General features: G+C 54.2%; 1 protein-coding gene across 5 annotated transcripts in view; it reads left to right on the top strand.

The window, feature by feature from the left end:
* The first annotated feature begins 323 nt into the window (after positions 1-323).
* Positions 324-23,002, top strand: part of IFFO2 (intermediate filament family orphan 2) — a 50,766-nt gene continuing 28,087 nt past the window's right edge. For 4 of the 5 annotated variants that reach the window (XM_031664886.1, XM_031664889.1, XM_031664883.1 and 1 more), the window contains exon 1: positions 324-1,342. In XM_031664886.1, the coding sequence (XP_031520746.1) occupies positions 678-1,342 (665 nt within the window). In that variant the 5' untranslated portion in view covers positions 324-677. The remainder of the gene's footprint in view (positions 1,343-23,002) is intronic. The other variant, XM_003891220.4, reaches the window with a different exon arrangement.

Genomic DNA, 23,002 nt, shown 5'->3' with positions numbered 1-23,002 from the left:
CTGGCTCTGCGGCGGTTCCAGCTAACTCGGTCCCCGGTGCAGCTCTGCGGTCCGGGTCCCCCAGCAGAGAATCGGCACCCGGCGGGGAGGCAGGACCAGACGCAGGAGAGGGCGTGGCCCCGCCGGGGAGCTGGGCGGAGTCGACGCTGCGGCGAAAGCGGGAGAACCCGGCGGTGGGCGGAGCCAAGTGTCTGTGGGTGGGGCCCGGCTCTGCGGGCCTCGTGGGGCGGAGCCTCTGGCTCGGGGAACGCCGCAGAGGGAGGAGGGGTGGGCGGGGCCGCGGTGAGGGCGGGGCCAGTGTCTGCAGTGGGCGGGGCCCGCCGCAGAGTGGGCAGTGCCGGCAGAGAGTCCTCTGCGTGCGGCTGCCGCGGCCCCTCCACAGCGTCTCTGACAGCCCGGGCGGTGCGACCCGCGACCCTTCTGGCCCCGCGCAGATACCGCGGCCTCTACCGCATCCAGAGGAGCGCCCGAGTGCCCTCTCTCGCCTCGGCGCCCGCATCCGGGGCCATCCGTCCCGCCGTCGCTGCGGAGGCCGCATCTGGCGCGCATCTGGAACCGCCCGGCCGGCCGCGCTGGAGCCCGCGCCCACCCTGGCCCGGCCGCGCCGGGAGCCCTGCCCGGAGCTGGAGCCGCACCTGGAGCCGCGGGCCCGGGGCCCTGAGCCGCGCAGCCGGCGCATGGTGAACTCGCTGCTGTTCGGGGAGATGGCCTTGGCCTTCGGCTGCCCGCCGGGCGGCGGCGGCGGGGGCTGCCCTGGCGGGGGCGGCGGCGGCGGCGGGGCCGGGCCGGGTCCGTCGCCGGTGACGGCGGCGCTGCGGGACGACCTGGGCTCCAACATCCACCTCCTGAAGGGGCTCAACGTGCGCTTCCGCTGCTTCCTGGCCAAGGTGCACGAGCTGGAGCGGCGCAACCGGCTGCTGGAGAAGCAGCTGGAGCAGCAGCAGAGCGAGCGCGAGCGGCGGCTGCGCTACAAGACCTTCTCCCGCGAGCAGGCCGTGCAGACCGGGCCCGAGCTGCTGCGGCCCCCAGCGCCCGGCGGCGGGCACGGCCTCGGCAGCGGCGCGGCGGCCGGCGTCAACGCCAATGCCGTGGCCCTGGGCGGCCTGCCCCCCGGCGGCGGCTCGCACCCGCAGCACTACGGCCGCCTGCCCGGGACCATCTGGAGCTACACGCAGGTGCGGCGCACGGGCGGCGGCGGCGTGGAGACCGTGCAGGGTCCCGGCGTGTCGTGGGTGCACCCCGACGGCGTGGGCGTGCAGATCGACACCATCACGCCGGAGATCCGCGCGCTCTACAACGTGCTGGCCAAGGTGAAGCGCGAGCGCGACGAGTACAAGCGGAGGTGAGTGGCCGCCCCTCCCCCGCCACCCTGGGAGGGGGCGCCCAGGTCCAGGCTGCCGCGGAATGCGTGTGCGGGACGGGGGCCGGGCGGGCAGCTGGTCCTGGCAGGTGGGCTGGAAGCTGTGTTTGCAGAGTGCCTTACACGTGCCAGGAAGGCCCAATTATCTAGATCCCAGGATGGGGGTGGGCGCTGGCTACCGTGGGGGCTACCTCGATGCCGTCACTGGTTAGGCACATTGTTTTCTAGGTGACATAATAACTATCTGTGTTTTATGTGATCTCATTTAATTCTCAGCACAATACAGCGTGTAAGGCAGACTTATCCTCATCTTATAGATGAGGAAACCGAGGTGCAGAAATGCTAAGTGACTTGCCTAAGGTGGCTTGGCGAAGGAGTTGTGAAACCAGGATTTCAACCAGAGATTTTAACCACTCCTGGCTAGTCTGTCTCCTAGCATAGATATTTTTCCCAAGGAAGTAGGAAGTAGGCTTCCCTCCCTCAACAGATGAAAAGAAAAACTCTAACCAACCCACTGCCTTTTTATTTCTTGAATTAAATGAGATCATGTGTTTGAAAATGGATGGATCTGCCCCTGCCCCCTGGGGCCAGTGTCTGCCGTCTTGCTCCAGCTCTGTAACGTCCAGCTTGCTGGGTTGGATAACCACAGCTATAGCAGACTGCTCACAAGCTTTTATAAAATGCCTCCTTTCATCCCTCTTCTCCCCACTCCCTGAGTTTCATGGTTTATTGAGCCCTAACAAACTCAGCCTTAAAAGCCCCCAGGAGAAGATAATGTTGGGTTGGAGACTGGACATTGAATGGACTGAGACCACCATCTCTGGCTAGAACTGGGGTCCAGACTCTGTAGGACTGGCCAGTGCATTCCTGCCCAGCTCAGATTCCCCAGCTGGGAAACTGTCATTGCTTCCTGCCTGCAGTCTGGCCAACAATACTGTCTGCTTGGCTTTCTGATGAGAGGAGAGGGGTCTCCTATCCTCCTCCTCTTCCCATAAGGGTAGAGGGGTCTGTCTTTGGCATCTCAGACCTGGCTGGGAGAGGGGCCCTCTGGCCCTGGCAGTCGCTGTTCCAGGCACGGGCAGCCTTCCACTCGGAGTTATTGGCTCTGAACTCCAGGGCTTGGAGGATGTACTGAGAAGGGCCCTTCCTTCCATCTCTAAAGGTCTGCCCAGGGAGCTGGGCATAGGTCTCCTTCCTTATTCTCCCGTTGGACAGGCTAGCAACTGGGTAGGATTCAAATGCCAGCCTTATACCTGCTGGTGAGATTATCAAACCACTTGAAATCCTGTTTGCTCATCCGAGAAATGGGAATAATAAAATCTGCCCACAGTTGCTCGAGGGGAGAGCAGGACGGTGATGCTCTTCGGAGGGTATAAAGTAATCAAGCTGATGTTATTAAAGATGATAGGCACTTTGTCAAGCCAGCGGAGAGCAGAAACGCTGAGAGTCCTCAAGCTCTCTCATGCAGCGCCTCGCTTCCTGGGGGTAGGTCTTACACTCCACTGGGAGATGGGCTTCTCTCCTGAGTTACCTCTTTCTCTGGAGGTACTTGAGAATGGCCCACCTGGTGCCCTCTCTCCTGCATTACCTCTTTCTCTGGAGGTACTTGAGAATGGCCCACCTGGCGCCTTGCCACATAGAGGCCACCTCTCCGCCCCTCATGGTCAATGTCACTGGGGCAGGCTAGGGAAACAGGCACTTGCTCTCGATGGTGAAACTGGGGAGGGATGGGCCGGGCCCTCCTGTCTGCCACTGTTGATCGTGTCGTCATGCCTCAGGCTTGTGTTGTGTTTGTTTTATTGTGTGTATGCTTTTTTGGACCTGGCTACTAAGGGGATGGAAAAACCGTGCCCAGTCTTGGAGGGAGATGGGTTGGCATTGAGCAATGCTCTATTCAAGTTGCACCCAGGGCGTGGGGTGTGATGTCAGCTTCTGGCGCTGGCCTGGAATGAGGCGGTGCTGCTGAGACAGGTGGAGTGCGGGCGTCTCTCTTCCCGCCCTTCTGGGATGCGCGCGCACCTCTTCTTCCATGTTGTTCCTGAAGTTGACTCAAGACTTATGTTGAATTTTTCCAAAGCAAGTATACTCCTTTCCTGGAGCCTCAGTTTCCCCATCTGTGAAGTGAGGTAGGTGGGCTAGAATTGTAGTCCTTGAAACCCCAGGCTTTCTTAGAGATGCTTTAGGGGTTCCTTGAATAGCTAATAAAAATGATCATTTAAAATAACATTAAGACATTAATACAGTGATAAAAATGTGCTCACTCACCTTTAAGTTCTTACTATGAACTCATTGGGTTCCACTAACACCGTAACTTGTTAATAGTATGTTTTGGGTACCTCCTAAGAATTTTCTTTGGGAAGGATGGCAGACATTTGATAAACATTTTTTAAAAACTTGAAAAACCACTGGGCTAGATGATCTCAAAGGGTCTTCCCAGCCTTGGCAATATAGAAATCTGAGTTTGAGCTCCCAGCCGGCTTCTGATCCCCTGGCCATAAGAGAAGTCACCATCTAAGGGATGAGACCCAGGTGTCTGCCTGTACTGCTGTGGCCACAAAGAGTTTTAAATCATCCCAGGATGTCTATCACAGAACTCCAAGCAGTGATGCCCAGAAGGAGCCTAACCCAGAAGGAAAAGGTTCCAGGGTTTCCCCTGGTCCACCTAGAGGAACCTGCAGCTCCAGAGACCCCCACTTGCTTCCCCAAAGGACAACTTGGGATGTGAAACTCAGCGATCTTCAAGCCGGAGGCTTGTTGAGTTCCACCTTCGTGGTTTCTGGCCACGTCCACGTACTGCCACCTGTGCTATTGCTTACATAAAATATTTTAACAACTTCATTGAGGTACAACTTACACATCACAAAAGCTGCCCATTTTAAGTGTACAAGTCAAATTCACAGAGTTGTGCAGTCATTACCACAATTCCGTTTTAGAGCATTGCATCACCCCCCAAAAAGATCCTTCATGTCCATTTACAGAAAATTCCCATTCCAAGACCAGCCCAGGTAATCACGGACCTGCTGTCTTTCTAGAAATTGGCCTTTTCCGGACATTTCATAGAAATAGAATCATACACTCTGTAGTCTTTGTGTTTGGCTTTTTTCAGTTAGAGAATGTTTTTTTGAAGTTCATCCATGTTGTAGCATGTATTCGTAGGCTGTTCCTTTTTATAGCAAAAAATATTCCTCTGTAGTGTAGCCCATATTTTGTTTATGAATCCACCCAGGCATTCAATATATTTTAAATTTAAAACGTCAACCATATACCACCTAGCATCATCTCATGTGCCATCAGTGGTCCACGAACCGTGATTTGGAAACACCAACCCAAACCAGAGACCCTGGCCTGGGGTGCCTGGGCCCTGGCCCCAGTCACCACTGCTTTGGTTTTCCCTTGGCCCAACCAGGTCTTTACCACGTGGGAAATGTGGTCGCTGAAGCCACAATGAGGACAAGGTTGTCAAGCGTTGATTTGGAAACCAAAACAAACATCTCTACTCTGTCACCACCCAGGGCCACTAAAATATCCTGTTCTGACTTTGCAAGCTGGGGGCTTTTCCCTGGAGATTCCCACTGAGTTTATCTGAACTCAACAGTGGAGAGTTCCCTGAGTTGGCATCCAGGAGACCTGGACTTTAGGTCCAGCTCTGCCACTAGGTGCTGTGTGACCTCTGGCCAACCGCTGCCCTCTCTGGGCCTCAGATCCTCCACCTTTACATGCAGGAGTTCCTGTAGGTGAGCTCTCTCAGCTCCCTACTTGAGGTCCGTGACTCCAGGAGGCCCGCGTCGTGGCTGATCTTTCTGCGTCTGGAGACCACAGCGTGTTCTCTGAAGCCTTTCTCTGTTCTGGGCTCCCCCTTCCCTCTCTTGTCTCTGCCCCAGATGACTAGGGTCCAGGCTCTAGGCATGGGCAGTACTGGTCATCCCATCCCCCAGCTTAACTGGTTCAACCGTGTCCCCTCTCTTCATTGGCTCCAAGGAAGGACGCGGGAAAGCTTTCAGGTTGTCAAGAAAAAGGTCCCTCCAGCCTGGCAGCTGCTGCAAAGTTGCTCTGGGCTGGTAGAGGAAGTTGCCCTGGGCTGGTGGAGGAAGTTGCCCGGCATGGTAGTGCTGGCCTAGCTGCCTGTCAGACAGGGCGACTCTTTTGGGGGCCTGGTGCCCCTGTCCAGAAGCCTGTCCAGCCATCCTGGCCCCCTCAGGCCCAGTGTGATTTGCAGCTGGCTGGCCTTGTTCCCTCCCGTGCGAGGGGCTGAGTGTATGCGCCCCCCAGTTGAAGTCAGCCTGGAGGCTAGGTTTCTTTTTTCCTGGTGCCTGGGGTGATTGGAGGGTGGTTTGGGAGCCTGGAGAGACCACTGTGATCATCCAGCCTGGTGGTTTTCAAGTGGGCTTTTTAGAGCCCTGGAGTCCATAGCAGGGCGCCTTGGGAGACTTCGGGGACAGTGGGAGGCTGAGCACCTGAGATTTGACCCATGTTGCCCACCGTAACTCCATGCTTCTCTGACTCCCAGATTGTCCAAAAAAGATTCCATTTTAAAAAGTGTTCTGCAGTTTTTGAAAAGAAAGAAACTGCTGATTCAGCTGAGTGCTTTCATTTTAAAGGTGGGGAAACCAAGGCCCAGAGGGGGCTGTCTGTCTGTGCCGAACTGGGCAGACCTTCCATCTGCTGTGCAGAGCTGGCCTCCCCACCTCGACGTGATGCCCGCATCATCTTCCTGCAGTCGAGGCTTTGTTAGGTTCTTTCCATCTTTTTGTGTGTCTGCTTTAAACATTTTTTTTAAAAAGCCACTTTCTGGGATGGGAGGGACTTTTGTCACAGCTATTTCTGACTGTGAGCCGGAAGGGGCTGGGCTGTCGGCCGGAATGAAGGACTCCAAAAAGGGATGGTGGGTGGGTCAGCTGGAGTGTCCCCTGCCCGTTCTCGTCACACCCCAGGGGGGCCCTCAAGCAGGTGGGTGCTGGCCCCTGAATGTCCCAAAGCTCGAATGCTGCCCTGGAATAGAAAGCTGAGGGCTTTGTTCCCTGCCACTCCCATTGACACTTTCGTTATTTCTGAAGCTGGCACCGATACGGATTCTTGATTTCTGATTTTCCAGTGAGGCAGCCTTTGATGGTGGAACAGGGTTTCACATCCTGGCTCTGCCACTGTCCGTGTGAACATGGGCAAGTGGCTTGGTCACTCCAAGCTGCCCGTGGAGCTCCCCGCTTTGTCCTCTGTAAAAGAGGGGTCATCTTGTTGCTCTCCCAGGGATTGAGAAGGAACAAATGAGGTCTGGTGTTAAGGTACCTGGGGCCTGGCAGGTTTTGGGCATGCCTACCCACTCCCCAGCCCAGCCCCCTTCCCCTGGCAAAGTCTGTTCCTTTAATTTACAAGGATTTCTCAGCATGGCCCTGACTGCCTAACAAGTCCATTTCAGGGCACGTTGCCGCTCTCTCTGTCCCACGGAGGCGCCAGAGGTGGTGTTGGGGGTGGAGGGAAAGGGCTGCTTCTTTGTCCAGCATCTAAGAAGCCTGTTTGACCTACTCTTAGCCGTTGATTTGTGCCTCCGGAAATCTCTCGCCATCCCCCAGCCCTTTCTCCCAACTTCCTTTAAGAGAAACACACAAACCCCTCCATCTAGCGCCTTGGGTCTCTTGAGAACTATATTACAGAATCCCTTGGCTGGGTTGGCATTCTCACTGGGGACAAATTTGGGAGCGATTCTCAGAGCCTCAAGCTAGAGGGAGGAGAATGAGGTCCCAGAAAAGAAAAGGAAGCAGGGAGACAGCTGACGCTGAAGATTCCTTCTCAGAGGAATGCGAGGCGGGGCTTTGCCTTGGCAAACGAGACCGGATGCGGGGCCCCTGGGTCCCCCTTCCCCCCACGTGTATGCACAGTCTCACACACATGCACACACACACACGCACACACACATGCAGATGCACACACCAGGCTCTCCGTTCAGTCCTGTAGCTCACGTCCCCACACATGACTATTTGAAGGACACAGAAGGGTAGACCTGGAATTTGAACACGCCCTTTGCTGCAACGAGATGCGTTGCCTTCCAGGAGAATTGATTTAAACTGTGCCATGTGTCAGTGACACCGGAGGCTGTGGGCTTTGCATTTGCAGTCCTGGCTTTTGATTGCATTGAGAGGTGAAAGCCGGCTGGCATTCCATTTATTTCCTATGTCGCGGATGGCTGAAGGCCTGGGACGGGAAGGAGGCAGCCCTGCCACGTCCCTGTACTCAGGATTAGGGATGTGTTGCTTTTTCCTGACTTTCTGCTGTCAGGCGGTCCTGAGCGCCCACTACCTTCCACATCACAGCCCTCCACACCCGGAGCTGTAACTACCTGGCATGTGTCTGCGCCTGCATCGACTGGAAGCTCTGTGGGGGCCGGCTCCAGCTCTGGCTTCGTCTCCCACTGGCAGAGCCCAGCCAGGACCTGGCCAAGGTCCATGCTGAGTAAATACTCATGCAGCAGGGAGGCCTCTGTGTCTGGCTGCTGTGAGCTAGTAGGCCTCCAGGAGGATGAGACAGAAGACAGACGACATAGACCACGTCCAGGGATTAGGCTGCTTGTGGAGGGGATGGCCTGCACTTGGAATCAGAAGGTCTGGGCCAAAGTTCAAAGTTTGAATGAACCCCCAAGCCTGGCAGTGCTGGGTGCTGGGGCCCCAGGGCAGCAGTTAAAAGCTGAGTGAGCTTGGGCTAGTCACTGCCTCTCGAGCCTCAGTTTCTTCATCTGTAAAACAGGGATGCTAAGCTCTGTGTCTGGAGGTTGTGGAAGAGGTAGATGGGCTCACCTAGCTACAGCACAGCACGTGTAAATGGTCAAGTTCGGAATGATTTCACAGGGCAGAGAGTGGGTGCCCTACAGAGGCTGAGCTGCGCTGGCCCTGTGGGGTGGGCAGAGGTTGAGAACCAAGCTGGAAACCGGGAGAGGGTGTCCCGTGCCCTTTGCTGGCAGCATCTGTGGGTTGCACAGCCCTTTGAGCATTGCCAGACTGTGAGGTGCTTAGAAAATTCCAGGCCAGATGGGAGGCTGCTAAAGGTTTGTGACGTTGCCGCCGCCTGCCCACCAGGGGAGTATCCTCCCACCCACACTGGGCACCGGGCGCTTGGCTTCCTGGGCAGGATGTGGTTTCTCATTCTAGATCTGGTACAAGAGAGGGTAGCTGTCACCCAACAGTAAACCTGGCAAATGGCAATGCCTGGTTCTCTCGAGGGTCCGTGGAGCCCAGGTTCTGCTCTGGGTTTGCCTGCAGTGTGGTCTGCTCTTCACTATGCCCACCTGGGAATGGGGACAGTGGGAAAGTGGGCTTGCCCAGCAACCCTGTGAAGACTGCATTCTCTCCATAACGTAGCACAATTCCGTGCATGCCATTTAATTGCTTGCCTCTCAGTTTGTTGCTCTCTAAAATGGGGGTGGGGTTTCTTACAAGTGCTGCTTCTCAGGGTGGAGGTAAAAATCAATTCAAACAGTGCAGTAGGAAAACATTTTGCAAAAGGGTTTGAAAATAAATCAATATGGCTTAATGCTCCTGTTTGTTGAGCACCTACTTTGTGCTAGGTGCAGTGATAATTATGAGAGCAGTCCCAAGAGGTGGGAAGTGATTATGCTCATTTTACAAGTAAGAGGTTCAGAGAGGTGAAGACATCTGTCCCAGATCTCGCCATGAGTCCATCTGCTTCTCTGGACCCCAAGGTCAGTGCTCCTCCCAGAAGGTGGCCTTGTCCCGTGTCCCTGGAGGTTGGCGAAGGCTGGCTCCGGGTGAGGAGGCAGGCAGGAGGCACGGGGTCTCCCCAGCACCTGTCACAATATTGCCACGGCGGGTGGCAGAACAGGAGGCGGCTGCTGCACTGGGAAGATTCCCTGCTGTCACTTTACAGTAATTATTTCTTGAGAAAGCAAATGAATCACTGGCAGTAGCAGGCAGATGAGGCTCCCGGGCCTGTCCAGGCCCCTGCTCTTTGGAGAAGGTCTCACTGGGGGCTGGCAGGGCTGGCAAGGGAAGAGTTGGGGAACAGGGAACACATATTATGACCCGTCTGGTGGTTTCCATGAGGTCTCATTTAAACCCGGTGGTGGCACTGCAGGATGGAAACCGAAGCTCAGAGAGGAGAAGTAACTTGAAAGTCAGGCTCAAGATCCAACCTTTATCCTGTGCTGTACCCAGAAAGGGCCATGCCCATTGCAAGCCACTTTCCTGCTGTGAGCCTCAGTTTTCACTTCTGTGAAATGTCGTCTAGCAAAGCTGGGGCAGGCTGTGGATCTCAGACTCTGAATTAATGCTCTATTTATCTTGCCCAGCCCCTGAGTGTCCTCAGGGCAGCACAGCCAGAGGTTCTCATCCACGGATCACCAGTAGCAGAGGGCCTTGGGCGCTCTGGTGGCTATTTGGGAGCTCACCTCCGCCCTGGGCTGGAGTCTCCCTAGCTTTTGCTTTCAGTCAGTGCTGTGAACTTTGCCAGGGAACAGGGAAGTTGTTACAATCATTTGGCGCCTCTTGTTGGGGAAGATGAGACTGCCGGGTGTGGATGTCTGAGGAGCCAAAGAGGTGGTGTTCTCAGAACAGTGGCTGAACACCCACCATGGGCTAGGCCCCTGCCCTCGATAACTCAGAATCTGGGGACATAGACAAATGTGTCATGCCATGTGGCAGCATCACGTGATAGCAGCATGTACCCAGTACCTTCTCCAACAGTGCTTGTGGATAGTAGGAGCACAATAAACATGTATTAGTTAATGAATTTCATTAAATATTTATACAGCATTTACTCTTTGCCAGGCTTCATTCAAAGCAGTTTGCAAACATTTAATTCATGGAAGCTCTAATAACCCTGTGAGTTGAGTACTGTCCTTAGCCCATTTTAGAGATGCTAAAACTGAGCCACAGAGACAGGGGAGGGAACTGGGCCAAGACACCTTGAAAGTGGCAAGCCCAGGCTGGGTGTGGTGGCTCACGCCTGTGATCCCGGCACTTTGGGAGGCTGAGGCAGGTGGATCATGAGGTCAGGAGTTCAAGACCAGCCTGGTCAAGATGGTGAAACCCCGTCTTTACAAAAAAATTTAAAAAATTAGCCAGGCGAGGTGGCAGGTGCCTGTAATCCCAGCTATTCAGGACCCTGAGGCGGGAGAATCACTGGAACTTGGAGGGTGGAGGTTGCAGTGAGCCAAGATCTCACCACTGCACTCCAGCCTGGGCGACAGAGTGAGACTCCACCTCAAAAAACGAAAAACAAAAAACAGAAAAACAACAACAAAAAAAGAAAGTGGCAAGCCCAGATCTGACCCCAGAAAGTCAGGCTCCAGTTCCAACCTTAAACCTGTGCAGTACCAGAAAGGCACGGCCCTTTCCTGCTTGAGCCTCAGTTTTCACTTCTATGAAATGGGAGTAATAAATCTGACCTCATGAGGCTGTTTGGAAGACCGTCTAAAATGGTACCTGTGAAGCACTTTGAAAACTGGCAAGTGGAGTGCCTGTAGGGACTAAATCCTTGGGAGTCCTGAGCTCTACCTGCTCTGCGGTTTCTTTTCCAACTTCCCGCGCAGCCTGAAGCTCTGTGAAGCTCCATGCAATGCCTTGTCCTCTCTTGCCTTTACATTCACACCTCCCCGGATCCTGGGATGGGATGTTGGACAGAAACCTGCTGTGTTAGACAGCTTAGGGGAGAAGGTTTATGTGGAACCCAAAAGCTGGGAAGAGAGGAACCTGCAGCATATATTTCTGCTGCCTGTCAGCTCTGAGACCGCGGGAGAGTCACTCTGCCTCTCTGAGCCTCTGTTTCTTATCTGGAAAGTGGGAATGGTCACGTTGCATGGAAGGCAAGGGCGATGATGGTGCTCTGATTCCGGCTGCCGTGGCAAAAATCACTAAATAAGGCTGGGGGTTCTGGGGAGAGGAGTTGGGCAGGAATCGAATGGCATTTGGGCCTTTGCCCTGGCAGGAGCCCCTCCACGTGGCCGTGCTGGGGGTGGGGCCTGTCTCTGAGATGCTTGCTCAGCGCTCTCTGGCCTGCGTGCTCCGACTCTGGGATGTGTGTTCACACAGACCCTGCTCATCTGCTGCTCGATGGAAAGAGGCCCCCGCAGTGGAGACAGCGCCTTCCGCCCTCTTAATTGGCCATCTTTATTACTTGGGTTATTTAAGACGGTTCTTGGCTCGCTGCCGCCTGTTTGCTGTCTTGGGGGAGGGGAAGAGCTACTGGTCTAAGTAGACCTTGTGAAATTCCCCGGCAGACAGACTCCTCTCTGTATAGGGTCAGCCCATCTTCCCAGGGCCCACTGGCACCCCCTTTTTGCTCCTGACCCACTGTGGTAATAGGCAGAAGGCCATCTTGGGGGGTGGTAGTGGAAGCTTTAGGAAAAGCTTGTTGCAAAGTCAGGACCAGAGAGTCTTGGAGGTCTGGGTGGGACACTGGTGAGACCCTGGGGTGCCCCAAACCCAGGGATTCTGGAAGGTACCCAAGCCAGTTTAGAGCCAGTCAAGGAAGGCTTCCTGGAGGTGACATCACCGAGGTTGTTTTTGGAAGGTTCAGTAAGAGTGGAAGAGAAGGAGAAAGGGTGCTCCAGATAGAGAGGACAGCTTGTACAAGAGCCTGGAGTTGAGCTGCTGTGCAGGACACAGTGTGGAGCTGCTCCTGGTTCCTGGGCTTGAGCCTGGCACTGCCAGAACTTGGCCTGTCCTATGCTTGCTTCTTCCCTGTCTTGTCCCCTCCTCCCTCCTCATGCTCTTCTTGGCTCTCATCTTCTGTCTTGCTCTCCTTTCCTCTCCCTCTTTCTTTCTTGTTTTGGGCACAAGCAATCCTCCTGCCTCGGCCTCCCAAGGAGCTAGGACTACAGGCACACACCACTACACCCAGCTAATTTTTTTTTTTTTTTTTTTTTTTTTTTTTTTTTGAGACGGAGTCTTGCTCTGTCTCCCGGGCTGGAGTTGCAGTGGCCGGATCTCAGCTCACTGCAAGCTCCGCCTCCCGGGTTCATGCCATTCTCCTGCCTCAGCCTCCCGAGTAGCTGGGACTACAGGCGCCGCCACCTCGCCCGGCTAGTTTTTTGTATTTTTTAGTAGAGACGGGGTTTCACCATGTTCACCAGGATGGTCTCGATCTCCTGACCTCGTGATCCACCCGTCTCAGCCTCCCAAAGTGCTGGGATTACAGGCTTGAGCCACCGCGCCCGGCCAGCTAATTTTTAAAAAAAAAAAAATTTTTGTTGAGATAAGGGTCTTGCTATGTTGCCAGGGCTGGTCTTGAACTCCTGGCCTCAAGTGATCCTTCTGCCTTGGCCTCCCAAAGTGCTGGGATTATAGATGTGAGCCACCATGCCTGGCCGAGTCTTGATATTACATTGCAGTTGGTTTCACACTTGCCTTTAAAGAAAATATTAGCATTTAAAACATTAGGACTTAAAATTTGCCGGGTGTGGTGGCACGCGCCTGTTATCCCAGCTACTTGGGAGGCAGAGGCAGGAGAATGTCTTGAACCTGCGAGGTGGAGGTTGCGGTGAGCCAAGATCTTGCCACTGCACTCCAGCCTGGGCGACACAATGAGACTCCATCTCAAAATAATAATAATAATATAAAATAAAACATCAGGACTCATCTGACTTGGAGACTGAAGGCTTGAACTCAGCAAGCTACTGCTGGCAGAGCCAGAATTAACCTGGTGCCAAGTTGAGGGACCTCCAACTTGTAAGTTATTCTTTTTCTGAGCCCTAAGGCATAATTCAGTTGTGGGGAATTAAAAAGAAATTGCTTCATTTGCTCTTGCTTCATGTTTCCTGTTGGCCCGTGATTTGGGCCTTCTCTTGGGTGGGAGCTCTGGCTCTGAGGTGACACTGCTTGGAGTTGTGTTACTGCTCTGAGCCTCAGTTCTCTCATCTGTAAAATGGGGATGACAGTCTTAGCTGATGAGGTTGCAAGGATTTGATGTTGCCTGCAGAGTGCTAAGTGTGCCGCTGGGCCCTCAGCTGTTACCGCTCCCTCCCTCCTGCCCTGGCCTGGCTCCCACCAGCCCCCAGGCCCCAATTTGTACATATAAAAACATGTGCAAATCCCAAAGTACTATTTGTCAGGCCACATCCCCAGACAAGGAGCTCTGGAAACATAATCTTTGCGGGGAATGAAGGATCAGCCTCTATGGTTCACCCAACTCCAACATTCTAGGCAAAGTTCTCAAGCCTTCCAGCTCCAGGGCTTACCCCGGAGATGAGGAGACAGGGCAGCCTTTCCTGGGCCAGGCTCACCAACACCCTGTGGGTCTCATCATTCCATCTCATCTCATACAAAAGGAAAACGGGCACAGTGAGAACTGCCTGCTCCCTCCCCCTTTGGCTGAAGACTGGCCTTTTGTGTTCTGAGCACTTCCTCTCCCCAGTAGAGCTGCCTGGGCAGTGAGGAGGAGGTCATGTCCCCTCTCTTCTCGAGCAGACTGTCAGCACAGGGTGACCGGGAAGGCAAGACCTGGCATTCAAGGCTGTGTCCAGCGCAGGGTGTCGCCTGGAGCCTGTGGCTCCTAGGAGGGCCTGATGGAATGTGGACATGAATGGGGAAGTCTTTCGCTGTCCCCACCTCCCTGGGGATCGTGGACTGTCTCAGCCTCCCCCTTGTGTGGATTTGGAAGCAACCTCAGGGGATCACATTGCTGGTCTGAGGTCTCACGATGAGGTAGGGCCAGGACCAAGATTCGAACCTGCCTCTTGCAGACTGTTACCGAAAGTACTCTCTGCCACACACGCGAGCTCATTCTGGCAGGCTGAGATACGGGAGTTGAAAGACAGGGGTTCAAACCCTGCCCTGCGCCCAGCAGCAGAACGGCAGCTGTTCCTCCTTCTGGGCCTCCGTAGGCGATGGGTGGATGGTTTCTGTGTTTTCATGGACTGCCTTGCGAGGCCTTGTGGGTGAAGGGCCCACTCTCAGACCTTGGCAGAGGAGTGACGTTGAAGGCTGGCTTGGCATTGTTTTTCCAGGGTTGACGTCAGGGCAGCTGGTTTAGGGTTTCATCTGTGAGACAAAGGCTGCTTTGTAGCTTCTGCCCGGTTTAAGCCCAAGCACATCACCGCCCAAGGTGGGAAACGAGGTGGAAGGGATTGCAGGGCCCAAACAGAGAAGCCTTGGAAGGCTTGGCTTATGCTCAGCCCCTCTAAGAAGGGAGCCAAGATCTCATAATTCTATAGCCATCTTGCTCACTTCCCAAGAGCACCCTGTCTACCCACTGCAGCGTTTGAAGCCTCACACATGTGTTCTCTGGAACATCGCACCACTCCAGCAAGGTGGCTGTGGGTATGTCCATTGTACAGATGAGAAAACTGAGTCGTGCCAGGTAAAATGACTTGTTCCTTGTCAAAGCTAGAAAGCGGCAGAGTGGGCACGTGACCTCAGGTCTCTGGCTTCCAAGATCACCACTGGGTTCCACCACTAGAGTCTCGTGTTGCACCCAGCTTTGGAAGGGGAATTCTAAAAGCCAAGATACCCTAGAATCAGACTGGAGCAGATAAACCTCATGGGTTTTGCGGGGGACCTGGAGCTTTCTCTTGTCAGGATTCAGAGTTGGGTCACTGCTTCGAGCACGTGTTGCGTATTTGTATCTGCATGTGTGGGTATTTGCACATGTACATACGAGTTAAAGAAGGGAATTGGATACTGGAGGGTCTGTATCACCGGCAGGTGATTCCAGGGAGGCCTTGTGGGCAGGTGTAAGGAGTCATCCCAGGGGACACCTAGGACCTTCTGCTCTTCTTTGCCAGGATTACCCTACTTGATCATTCATTCTTCCATCCATCTGTCCATCTGTCTGTCCATCCATCCAACCATCCATCCATCCATCCATCCATCCATCCATCCATCCATCCGTCTGTCCATCCATCTATCCTTTTCTGGGCCACTGTGCTCAGGTCCTACGCTTGGGCTTTGGGGATGATGCTGCCTGAACTAGGAGTTTGCGGAATCTGGGGAGCTTGCCAAGTGACTGTTAAATCAGGGCTGGAAGAGTCCTTAGAGATTGGTTAGATCTTTTCTCTCCCTTATGTCAGAGAGGGACAGTGACTTGCCCAAAGTTGCATGGCAGGTGGCGGAGCTAGGGCTCAAAGTCAGGTCTGTAGGTCCAGCCCCATGCTTCTGCTTCTCCGCTGTGTCAACAGACAGCTCTCACTCCTGGCCGGCAGCCGCCTTACCTAGCTCCTCCCTCCTCTGCTGTTCTGATGTGTTCTTGGCTTTTTGGGAGTTGCTGGCAGACTCTGTTCTGGGAGACTTCCAGAGGTGTCTACTGAACCAGCATGCAGGCCCTACACTGGGGCCAAGCTTGGCCATGCTCTGCCCTGAGATGACACCCTCCCGCGTCTGGAACAGCAGGTTGGCTGAGCCCCTGAGGGGAGAGACTTCAAGGCCCTGTTTACTTTACCCTACTGAACACTGGCTTGTTTTCCTCCAGGGGTCTCCAGAGGTCATCTGTTCCTTCCTCATCTTGGGGCTAGGACCATTGCAAATCCTGCCTGAAGATCCTACTGCCTAGGAAGCACATTCCAAAGCCCTTTCTGAGACAGGCCGTCCAGTGTCCTCATGGCCTTTTCCAGGGAAGTGCTTCCTGGTGTCTAACCATGATCCCTACTGCTGCCTTTCCCCCTTTGTTTAGCCTTTCACAGAGGAGGAAAGTGGTTGGACATCAATTCCCTGGTGGTTCTCAAGGCAACACCGTTATCTTGCTGTGTACCCTCTTCCCACCTACAATCTCCCTTTTCTCCATTTCCTGAGAGACTGTGCCTTGACTCAGATACAAGTTGAGACACAAACTTCATGCAGAAAAGATCTGGCGGTTCCCTGTAGGATCCCACAAGTTTCTGGGAGGGAGGCACATTCCTTTTTCAGGAGTCATGGAGCCCTCTGAGCCAGAAGTGGCCTGGATCCCAGGGATCACTCTGGTCCCATCTTTCCTGATGGGGAAACTGAGGCCCAGAGAGGTTGAGCAACACATCCACAGCCATTCAGCCAGCCTGTCTGCATTGGATGTCCTCCTTCATGCAATGCTGTTTCTGTGGTTTGGGCAGGGGGCTTGATAAAGGTGGCTGGTGGCCTCTTGGCCTGGTGGTCCCTGCCACAGACAGATGTCCTGGAAGCAGAACAGCCAGCCCCATGTGGCCCCAGAGGGCTCCCTGGCCTGGAATCAGTGCTCCTGCCTGCTGGTTCCCTGGGTTGGCAGATTCCTGGCGGTCCTGGGCTGCCCTCAGGGCCAAGCAGTGGCACCTCCTCCGCTCCCACCCACCTTGTGGCTTCCTTTCTCCCACAGTCTCCCAGACTCCCTTTTGGCCCTAGAGGTGCCAGGGAGGCCCCTCACCTCCAAGGGGAGAGGACAGAGGCCTGAGTGTCCAGCAGTGATTAAGTTGCCGGGGGGACACTGGCTCCTGTGGCTGGGGCAAGAAGGGGTTAAGCAGTGTTGTCTGCCAGGGCTGGACTCCCAGCTGGTGTCCCAGCCCCTGGGGCCAACCAGGCCATCTGGCCTGACAGATACCACACTGTGTCCCATCTGTCCCAAGGCAAAGTCACCAGGAGGAGACTGCCGACTGCCTTTGAGGGCCTGCAGGGGTGGGCGTGGACCCTGCTGTCTGTCCCTGGGGGGCCAGGCTAGTTGGGAAGGGGCTCCCCACTGGGCAGGCTGTCCTCTGGCCACGCTCCCTGCAGGGTCTCCCTAGCTGCGAGGTGGGGGAGTCTGAGTCCCTGATGTGGTCAGAGCTTCCTTGTGCAGAAGGTCTAGAGAGGTGCAGGGATGGACTCAAGGCCACACAGTAAGTCAGCACAGGCAGAGCTGGGCTTCCCCCAAGGCCCTGCTGGTGGCTATGCCCTGTGGCTCCAGCTCACAAGCTCATTCATCCAGTCAGTACTGGTTGAGGGCCTACTATGTGCTGGGCACTTGGTCACTCTGGATACCAGACAGTTCCCCAGTCCCAGCATGGGAGAGGGAACCCAGAGGCAAAGCTTCTAAGCGGAAGCATGGCGCAGCTTAGCCAAGCCCGGGGCCCTGGATGCTGTAGCAGCCCTCCCAGCAGCCTCCCTCCCAGCGTTCCCAGCAGCTAGAGGTGGGGCTTGCTCGCTAAGAGGAGCAAAATAATGTGAAGCACTGGTGTTTATGATCTTGTGGGGTCTTCACCATCCAGGGAGGTGTAGGTACTATTGTTATTCCCATTTTACAGATGAGGAAACTGAGGCTCAGAGAGGTAAAGTCGCTTTAGCAGATCACCAGTTGGGGAGTGGCTGAGTTGGACACCCATCCCAGCTCTGCCTGACATCAAAGCGTTTTGGGATAAGGGGCAGGGGGCGGCTGCAAATGGCCTCCCGCTTTGCCCCAGGCTGGCTCCTTCTTGCTGTGCTGGCCTGGACCATCTTCTTTTTGGCTTTTTGCTGAGTCCGGGCTGGGAATCCTGTGGCTGGAGGCCCAAATCTCAGGCAGAAGAGAGCCCCCCGCTGGGTTGGAGTTGAGAAGAGAGGCTGTGCTGGTGCCAGTTCTTTTGCATAGCTGGGGCTGCCTCCCCTGTGTGGGGTGCCCGGCAGTATCTGGGCAGCACTTGGGGGATTTCCCTTGGGGGACCCTCCATCCAACTGAGGGCTCCAAGGCTCTGGCCCCCCAGTGGGGGCTGGGCCAGGCCAATGGGAGCCTCCATAATGCTGTTATGATTATGTGACCCTGGATGAGTCACTGCGCCTCAGTTTCCCCATCAGCAGAATGGGGGTGAGAAGATGACAAGCTCCAATAAAGATGCCCTCCGAGGGGCTTGAGAGTCATGGAAGGGTCCCTGGGAGGCTTTGCTCCATTTCATTCCCCCTCCCATCTTAAGGGGACTGACTTCTCTCTCCAGCCCCATGGGTTGGTGGAACACTCATTCGTGTGTTGTGGGGTTGCCTGGTGCCCTGCCTCCGCACTCCCCACTGGTTCACATCAGGTGGAATGCCAGGGCCGGCCATGATGACAGGAGCCTGGGATTAAGTAATGAGTCCATCCCCCTGAGCTGTATTTAGTCACTAATTCTTTTGTGCGCGTGTTTGCAGTCTAATTACCTGTCTCAGCTACGCTGGAACCTGCCCCTTCCCGGCCAGTGAGGACGATGATGGCGCTGCACAGACAGGTGGCCGTTGCCCTGTCACCCATCCTTGGTTGCACAAGCCCAACGTGTCTTTTGTTGGCTGGGTCCTTGTCACTCTTCCCTCCTCCCTCCTGGAGATTGCTCTGGAATGTTCTCCTCCCCTTACCAGCCGCATGGCAGGCAGCTCCTAGTCTCTGGAGTTGCACTGAGCCAGTCACTGCCTGTGTGGGACCTTGGACATGTCACCTCCCACCTCTGAGCTTCAGACTTCTCATTTATGAATGACCTGGATGTCCCCGTCTGATGTCCTAGGATCCTGTGTTCTGTGCTTTTTTTTTTTTGGCCACATCTGGAGCCAGTTTGTGTTTGCCCATCCTCATTTAATCCAGGTGGGGTCATTCTCACCCATTTTACAGGTGAGGAGACTGAGCCCTAGGGAAATGACTTGGCTTAAGGCCGCAGAGCCTTGCTTTCAACCCAGGTGTGCTGACTCTCGCCTGGTGGGCTCTGCCTGGCTGCCAGCCCCTCATTTTTTTCAGGCTGCACATGATAAGGAAAATCTGGGCTCCCAGGCAGCTGGCTCCAGGGCGGCTGCGGGTGAGTAAGTATGCGGGAGATTACCCTGAGGTGCCCTACATTTACCTCCAGGGCAGCACAGTCACTTGGAATAAACAGTGGAGAGACCCAAAGTACATATTACGTTTCCAAAATAGCCTTGGGAGTTGCTGTTTTTCTCAAAGCTGTAAACATATCCCTGGGCCAGGGGGGCCTCTCACACTCTCCTGAGCACAGACCCCCTGGGCCTGCTGCTTCTTGACCTGAGTGCCCAGACCTGCTGCCCAGACCCCCTTCTGGCTTCCACTTAAGCAAGAGCTGGAGCCCTGGACACTGAGAGCCAGCAGACACTGGGGATGGGGATGGGGCGGAGGGTCCATGGGGGCTTGGCCAAGCCTAGGCAGAAAGACAATGTCCCGGGAATGGAGAGCCGTGGATACCAACTTTCCCATCATCTGCCCCATGCAAGGTAGGCCCAGGGTTCAAGGTGCAGAGAAGAGAGTAGCAGAGTTGGCCTGGACTGTGGAGGTTGTTTAGGGAAACTGAGGCTGGCAGGGAGGGGCTGGCAGGGAGGCCATGTCTAAGGCGACAGGGCTGCATTGGCCTAGATTGGATCTCCTAGAGAAGGCCCTGGAGATGACACTTACTGGGCCTTTTTAATCCGGTGAATATTTACGGGGCCTCCTTGTGCCAGGCTCTGTGCTGGGCACTGGAGTTGCATTTGTGACCCAGAGATGGGCCTGATCTTGAAAGAGATGAGGGCCGGCACAGTGGCTCACACCTGTAATGCCAGCACTTTGGGAGTCTGAGGCAAGAGGATCGCTTCAGCCCAGGAGTTTGAGAACAATCTGGGCAACATAGTGAGACCTTGTCTCTACAAAAAACCAGAAAAATTAGCCAGGTGTGGTGGCATGCACCTGTAATCCCAGCTACTTGGGAGGCTAAGGCAGGAGGATCCCTTGAGCCTAGGAGTTTGAGGCTGTGGAGAGCCTTTGTTGCGCCCCTGCACTCTAGTCTGGGCACACAGCGAGATCTTATCTTAAAAAAAAAAAAAAAAAAAAAAAAAAAAAGACAGAGGGAGAGAGAGAAAAGAAAGACAAGTTAGGTAGAGGAGACCAGCAGGGGATCAGATACCTCAGTACCAAGTGGCCCAGAGGCTTTGCAGTTCAGAAGAGTGGCACTTGACCCTGACCAAGGAGTCAGGGGTGGCCTCCTGGAGGGGGTTATAAGCTGGGTCATGAAGTCACATCAGGTAAGGGAGAGAGAGAGGAAAATGACAAAGGGGAAGGGGTGTAGAACCTGTTGGGCAGAGAATGCAGCACATGCCTTGGAGGTGTGATGGAGCTTGGCACAGAGGGGCTGGAGGTGTGGGGGGGATGCTCTTCAGCCTTACTCTACTGTAGCATGTGGCCTTGTTCTCCAGGACTTATCACCCACCAGGTGAGACCTCTGTCTACCCTTTTGGAGAAGAAGTGTCTGGCCCATTTCTCAGAGGAGCCTGATCTCCCAGCCCTCGCTCCTTGGGGAAGGTAGAGGGCCACTGGTAGACGAGGGCAATATTTTGACTAATGAGGAAACTAAGGCACAAAACATTGTTGCTGCAGGAGCTAGAGTAAGGACCCAGGACCCTGCCTTTCCTTGGCTCCCTGGGCAACTGGGACCCTGTGGTAGAGAATGCCGGAGAACGTTCTCTCCAGCTCGTCACACATGGCTCTTTAGAGGGGCACAAAAGCTCTTTCCACGTCTGCGCACTTGATCCGGAAACCCAATCTGGGTATCCCAGAGGGATACCTGGACATGTATGCAAATGTGAGGGTATGAAGGTGTTCACAGTCTTGTTTAGATTGCAAGGACTACTGCGGTGACAGCAGAGAACCCATCAAACCACTGGCCCTGCAGCCACCCGTTGTGTCACCTGCTCGGGAGGATGCTGCTGTATATTGTTAGGTGGAAAAAACACCTTTGAAAACCACATATGGTCGCATCCCATTGTCGTTAAAAAACAATCTCATAAGAAGAGAAAATCTCATAAGAAAAAGTTGGGAAGGATATACAGCCGATGTTAACCGTAATTGTCTCAGGGAGGGGGATTCGTTTGGGTGGGTTTTACATTGGTTTTATCTGTTTTTTTCTTTTCTATGTCTTGTGTAATCATTGTAAACACGCATGCAATTTAAAGCAAGGGTAACACGAGCGGGTATTTTTGTCTTTTAAAAATTTAAGTGGTTTTGATGTTTTGAGCAGGTATACATGACATCATTCAAACTTAAAAAGATACAGAAGGGGCCGGGCGCGGTGGCTCAAGCCTGTAATCCCAGCACTTTGGGAGGCCGAGACGGGCAGATCATGAGGTCAGGAGATCGAGACCATCCTGGCTAACACGGTGAAACCCCGTCTCTACTAAAAAAATACAAAAAATTAGCCGGGCGTGGCGGCAGGCGCCTGTAGTCCCAGCTACTCGGGAGGCTGAGGCAGGAGAATGGCGTAAACCCGGGAGGCGGAGTTTGCAGTGAGCTGAGAGCCGGTCACTGCACTTCAGCCTGGGCGACAGAGCGAGACTCCGTCTCAAAAAAAAAAAAAAAAAAAAGATACAGAAGGAGGGGAAATTCTGACACACACTACAACATGGATGAACTGATTTCATTATGCTAAATGAAATCAGCCGGGCCAGGCACGGTGGCTCATGCCTGTCATCCCAATACTTTGGGGGGGCCAAGGTGGAATTGCTTGAGCCCAGGAGTTTAAGACCCGCTAGACAGCATGGTGAAATCCCGTCTCTACAAAAAATAATTTTTTAAATGAATTGGGTGTGGTGGCTCATGCCTATAGTCCCAGCTACTCCAGAGGCTGAGGCAGGAGGATTGCTTGGGCCCAGGAGGTGGAGGTGCAGTGAGCTGTGATTATACCACTGCACTCCAGCCTGGGCAACAGAGTGAGACCCTGTCTCAAAAAAAAAAAAAAAAAAAGAAAAGAAAGAAAGAAAGAAGGAAAAAGAAAGAAGAGAAACAAACCATTCACAGAAGGACAAATACTATCTGATTCTATTTATACAAAGTACCCACAAGTCAAATCCACAGAGACAGAAAGTAGAAGGGTGGTTGCCAGGGGCTGTGGGGAGAGGGGTATGGGGTGCTACTGCTTAACAGGTACAGTTTCAGTTTTGCAAGATGGAAGAGTTCTGGAGATGGATGGAGGTGATGGTTGCACAGCAGTGTGAATGCACTTAATGCCACTTTAAAAATGGTTAAGATGGTGTGTTGTATGGTTTATTTATTTATTTATTTATTTTTGAGGCAGGGTCTTGCTCTGTCATTCAGGCTGGAGTGCAGTGGTGCAATCTTGGCTCGCTGCAGCCTTGAGGTCCTGGGCTCAAGCAATTCTCCCACCTCAGCCTCCTGAGTATCTGGGACTACAAGCGGTGCCACCACACCTGGCTACCTGGCTAAATTTTTTGTATTTTTTGTAGAGACGGGGTTTCACCATATTGCCCAGGCTGGTCTTGAACTCCTGGGCTCAAGTGATCCACCTGCCTCGGCCTCCCAAAGTGCTGGGATTACAGGCGTGAGCCACCGTGCCTGGCCTCTTATGTGTATTAAGAAAAGATACAGAGGGGACAGAGTGACAGTTCTACCCCATAATCCCCAGTCACCCACGTCCCCCATGAAGGGAACCGATGTTTTCAGTGTGATGGTGGATGCTTGGTTTCCTCCCTCCTGCCCCTGGGTACAAATGGGCAGTGGCAACTTGGATGGGGCCCTTCACTCATGGGTAGAGGAAGATGCCCCCTGGCCCAGGGCGAGCATTCCCTTCCATCCCCGCTTGCCTGGCACAGGGCAGCCAGTGCCCAGATCTTCCCACGCTTCTTGGGTTGAAGGGATTGAAGATCTGAGGCTGCAGGAGCCAGAGGTCCTGCCCCGGCGAGAGCTCCGGAACTCGCCTCCCCTCTCTCAGTGAGAAGAGAATTCTCTTAATCCACTTCTGTGTCCCCAGCACTTGGCTCCTGGGTGAGCACTTGGGAAATGTTTGTTGATTCTGTC

Source organism: Papio anubis, chromosome 1, assembly GCF_008728515.1.
Source record: "Papio anubis isolate 15944 chromosome 1, Panubis1.0, whole genome shotgun sequence".
Classification (NCBI taxonomy): Eukaryota; Metazoa; Chordata; class Mammalia; order Primates; family Cercopithecidae; genus Papio; species Papio anubis.
Note: the sequence above shows the minus strand (reverse complement) of the source record. Positions and strands in the feature narration are given on the sequence as shown.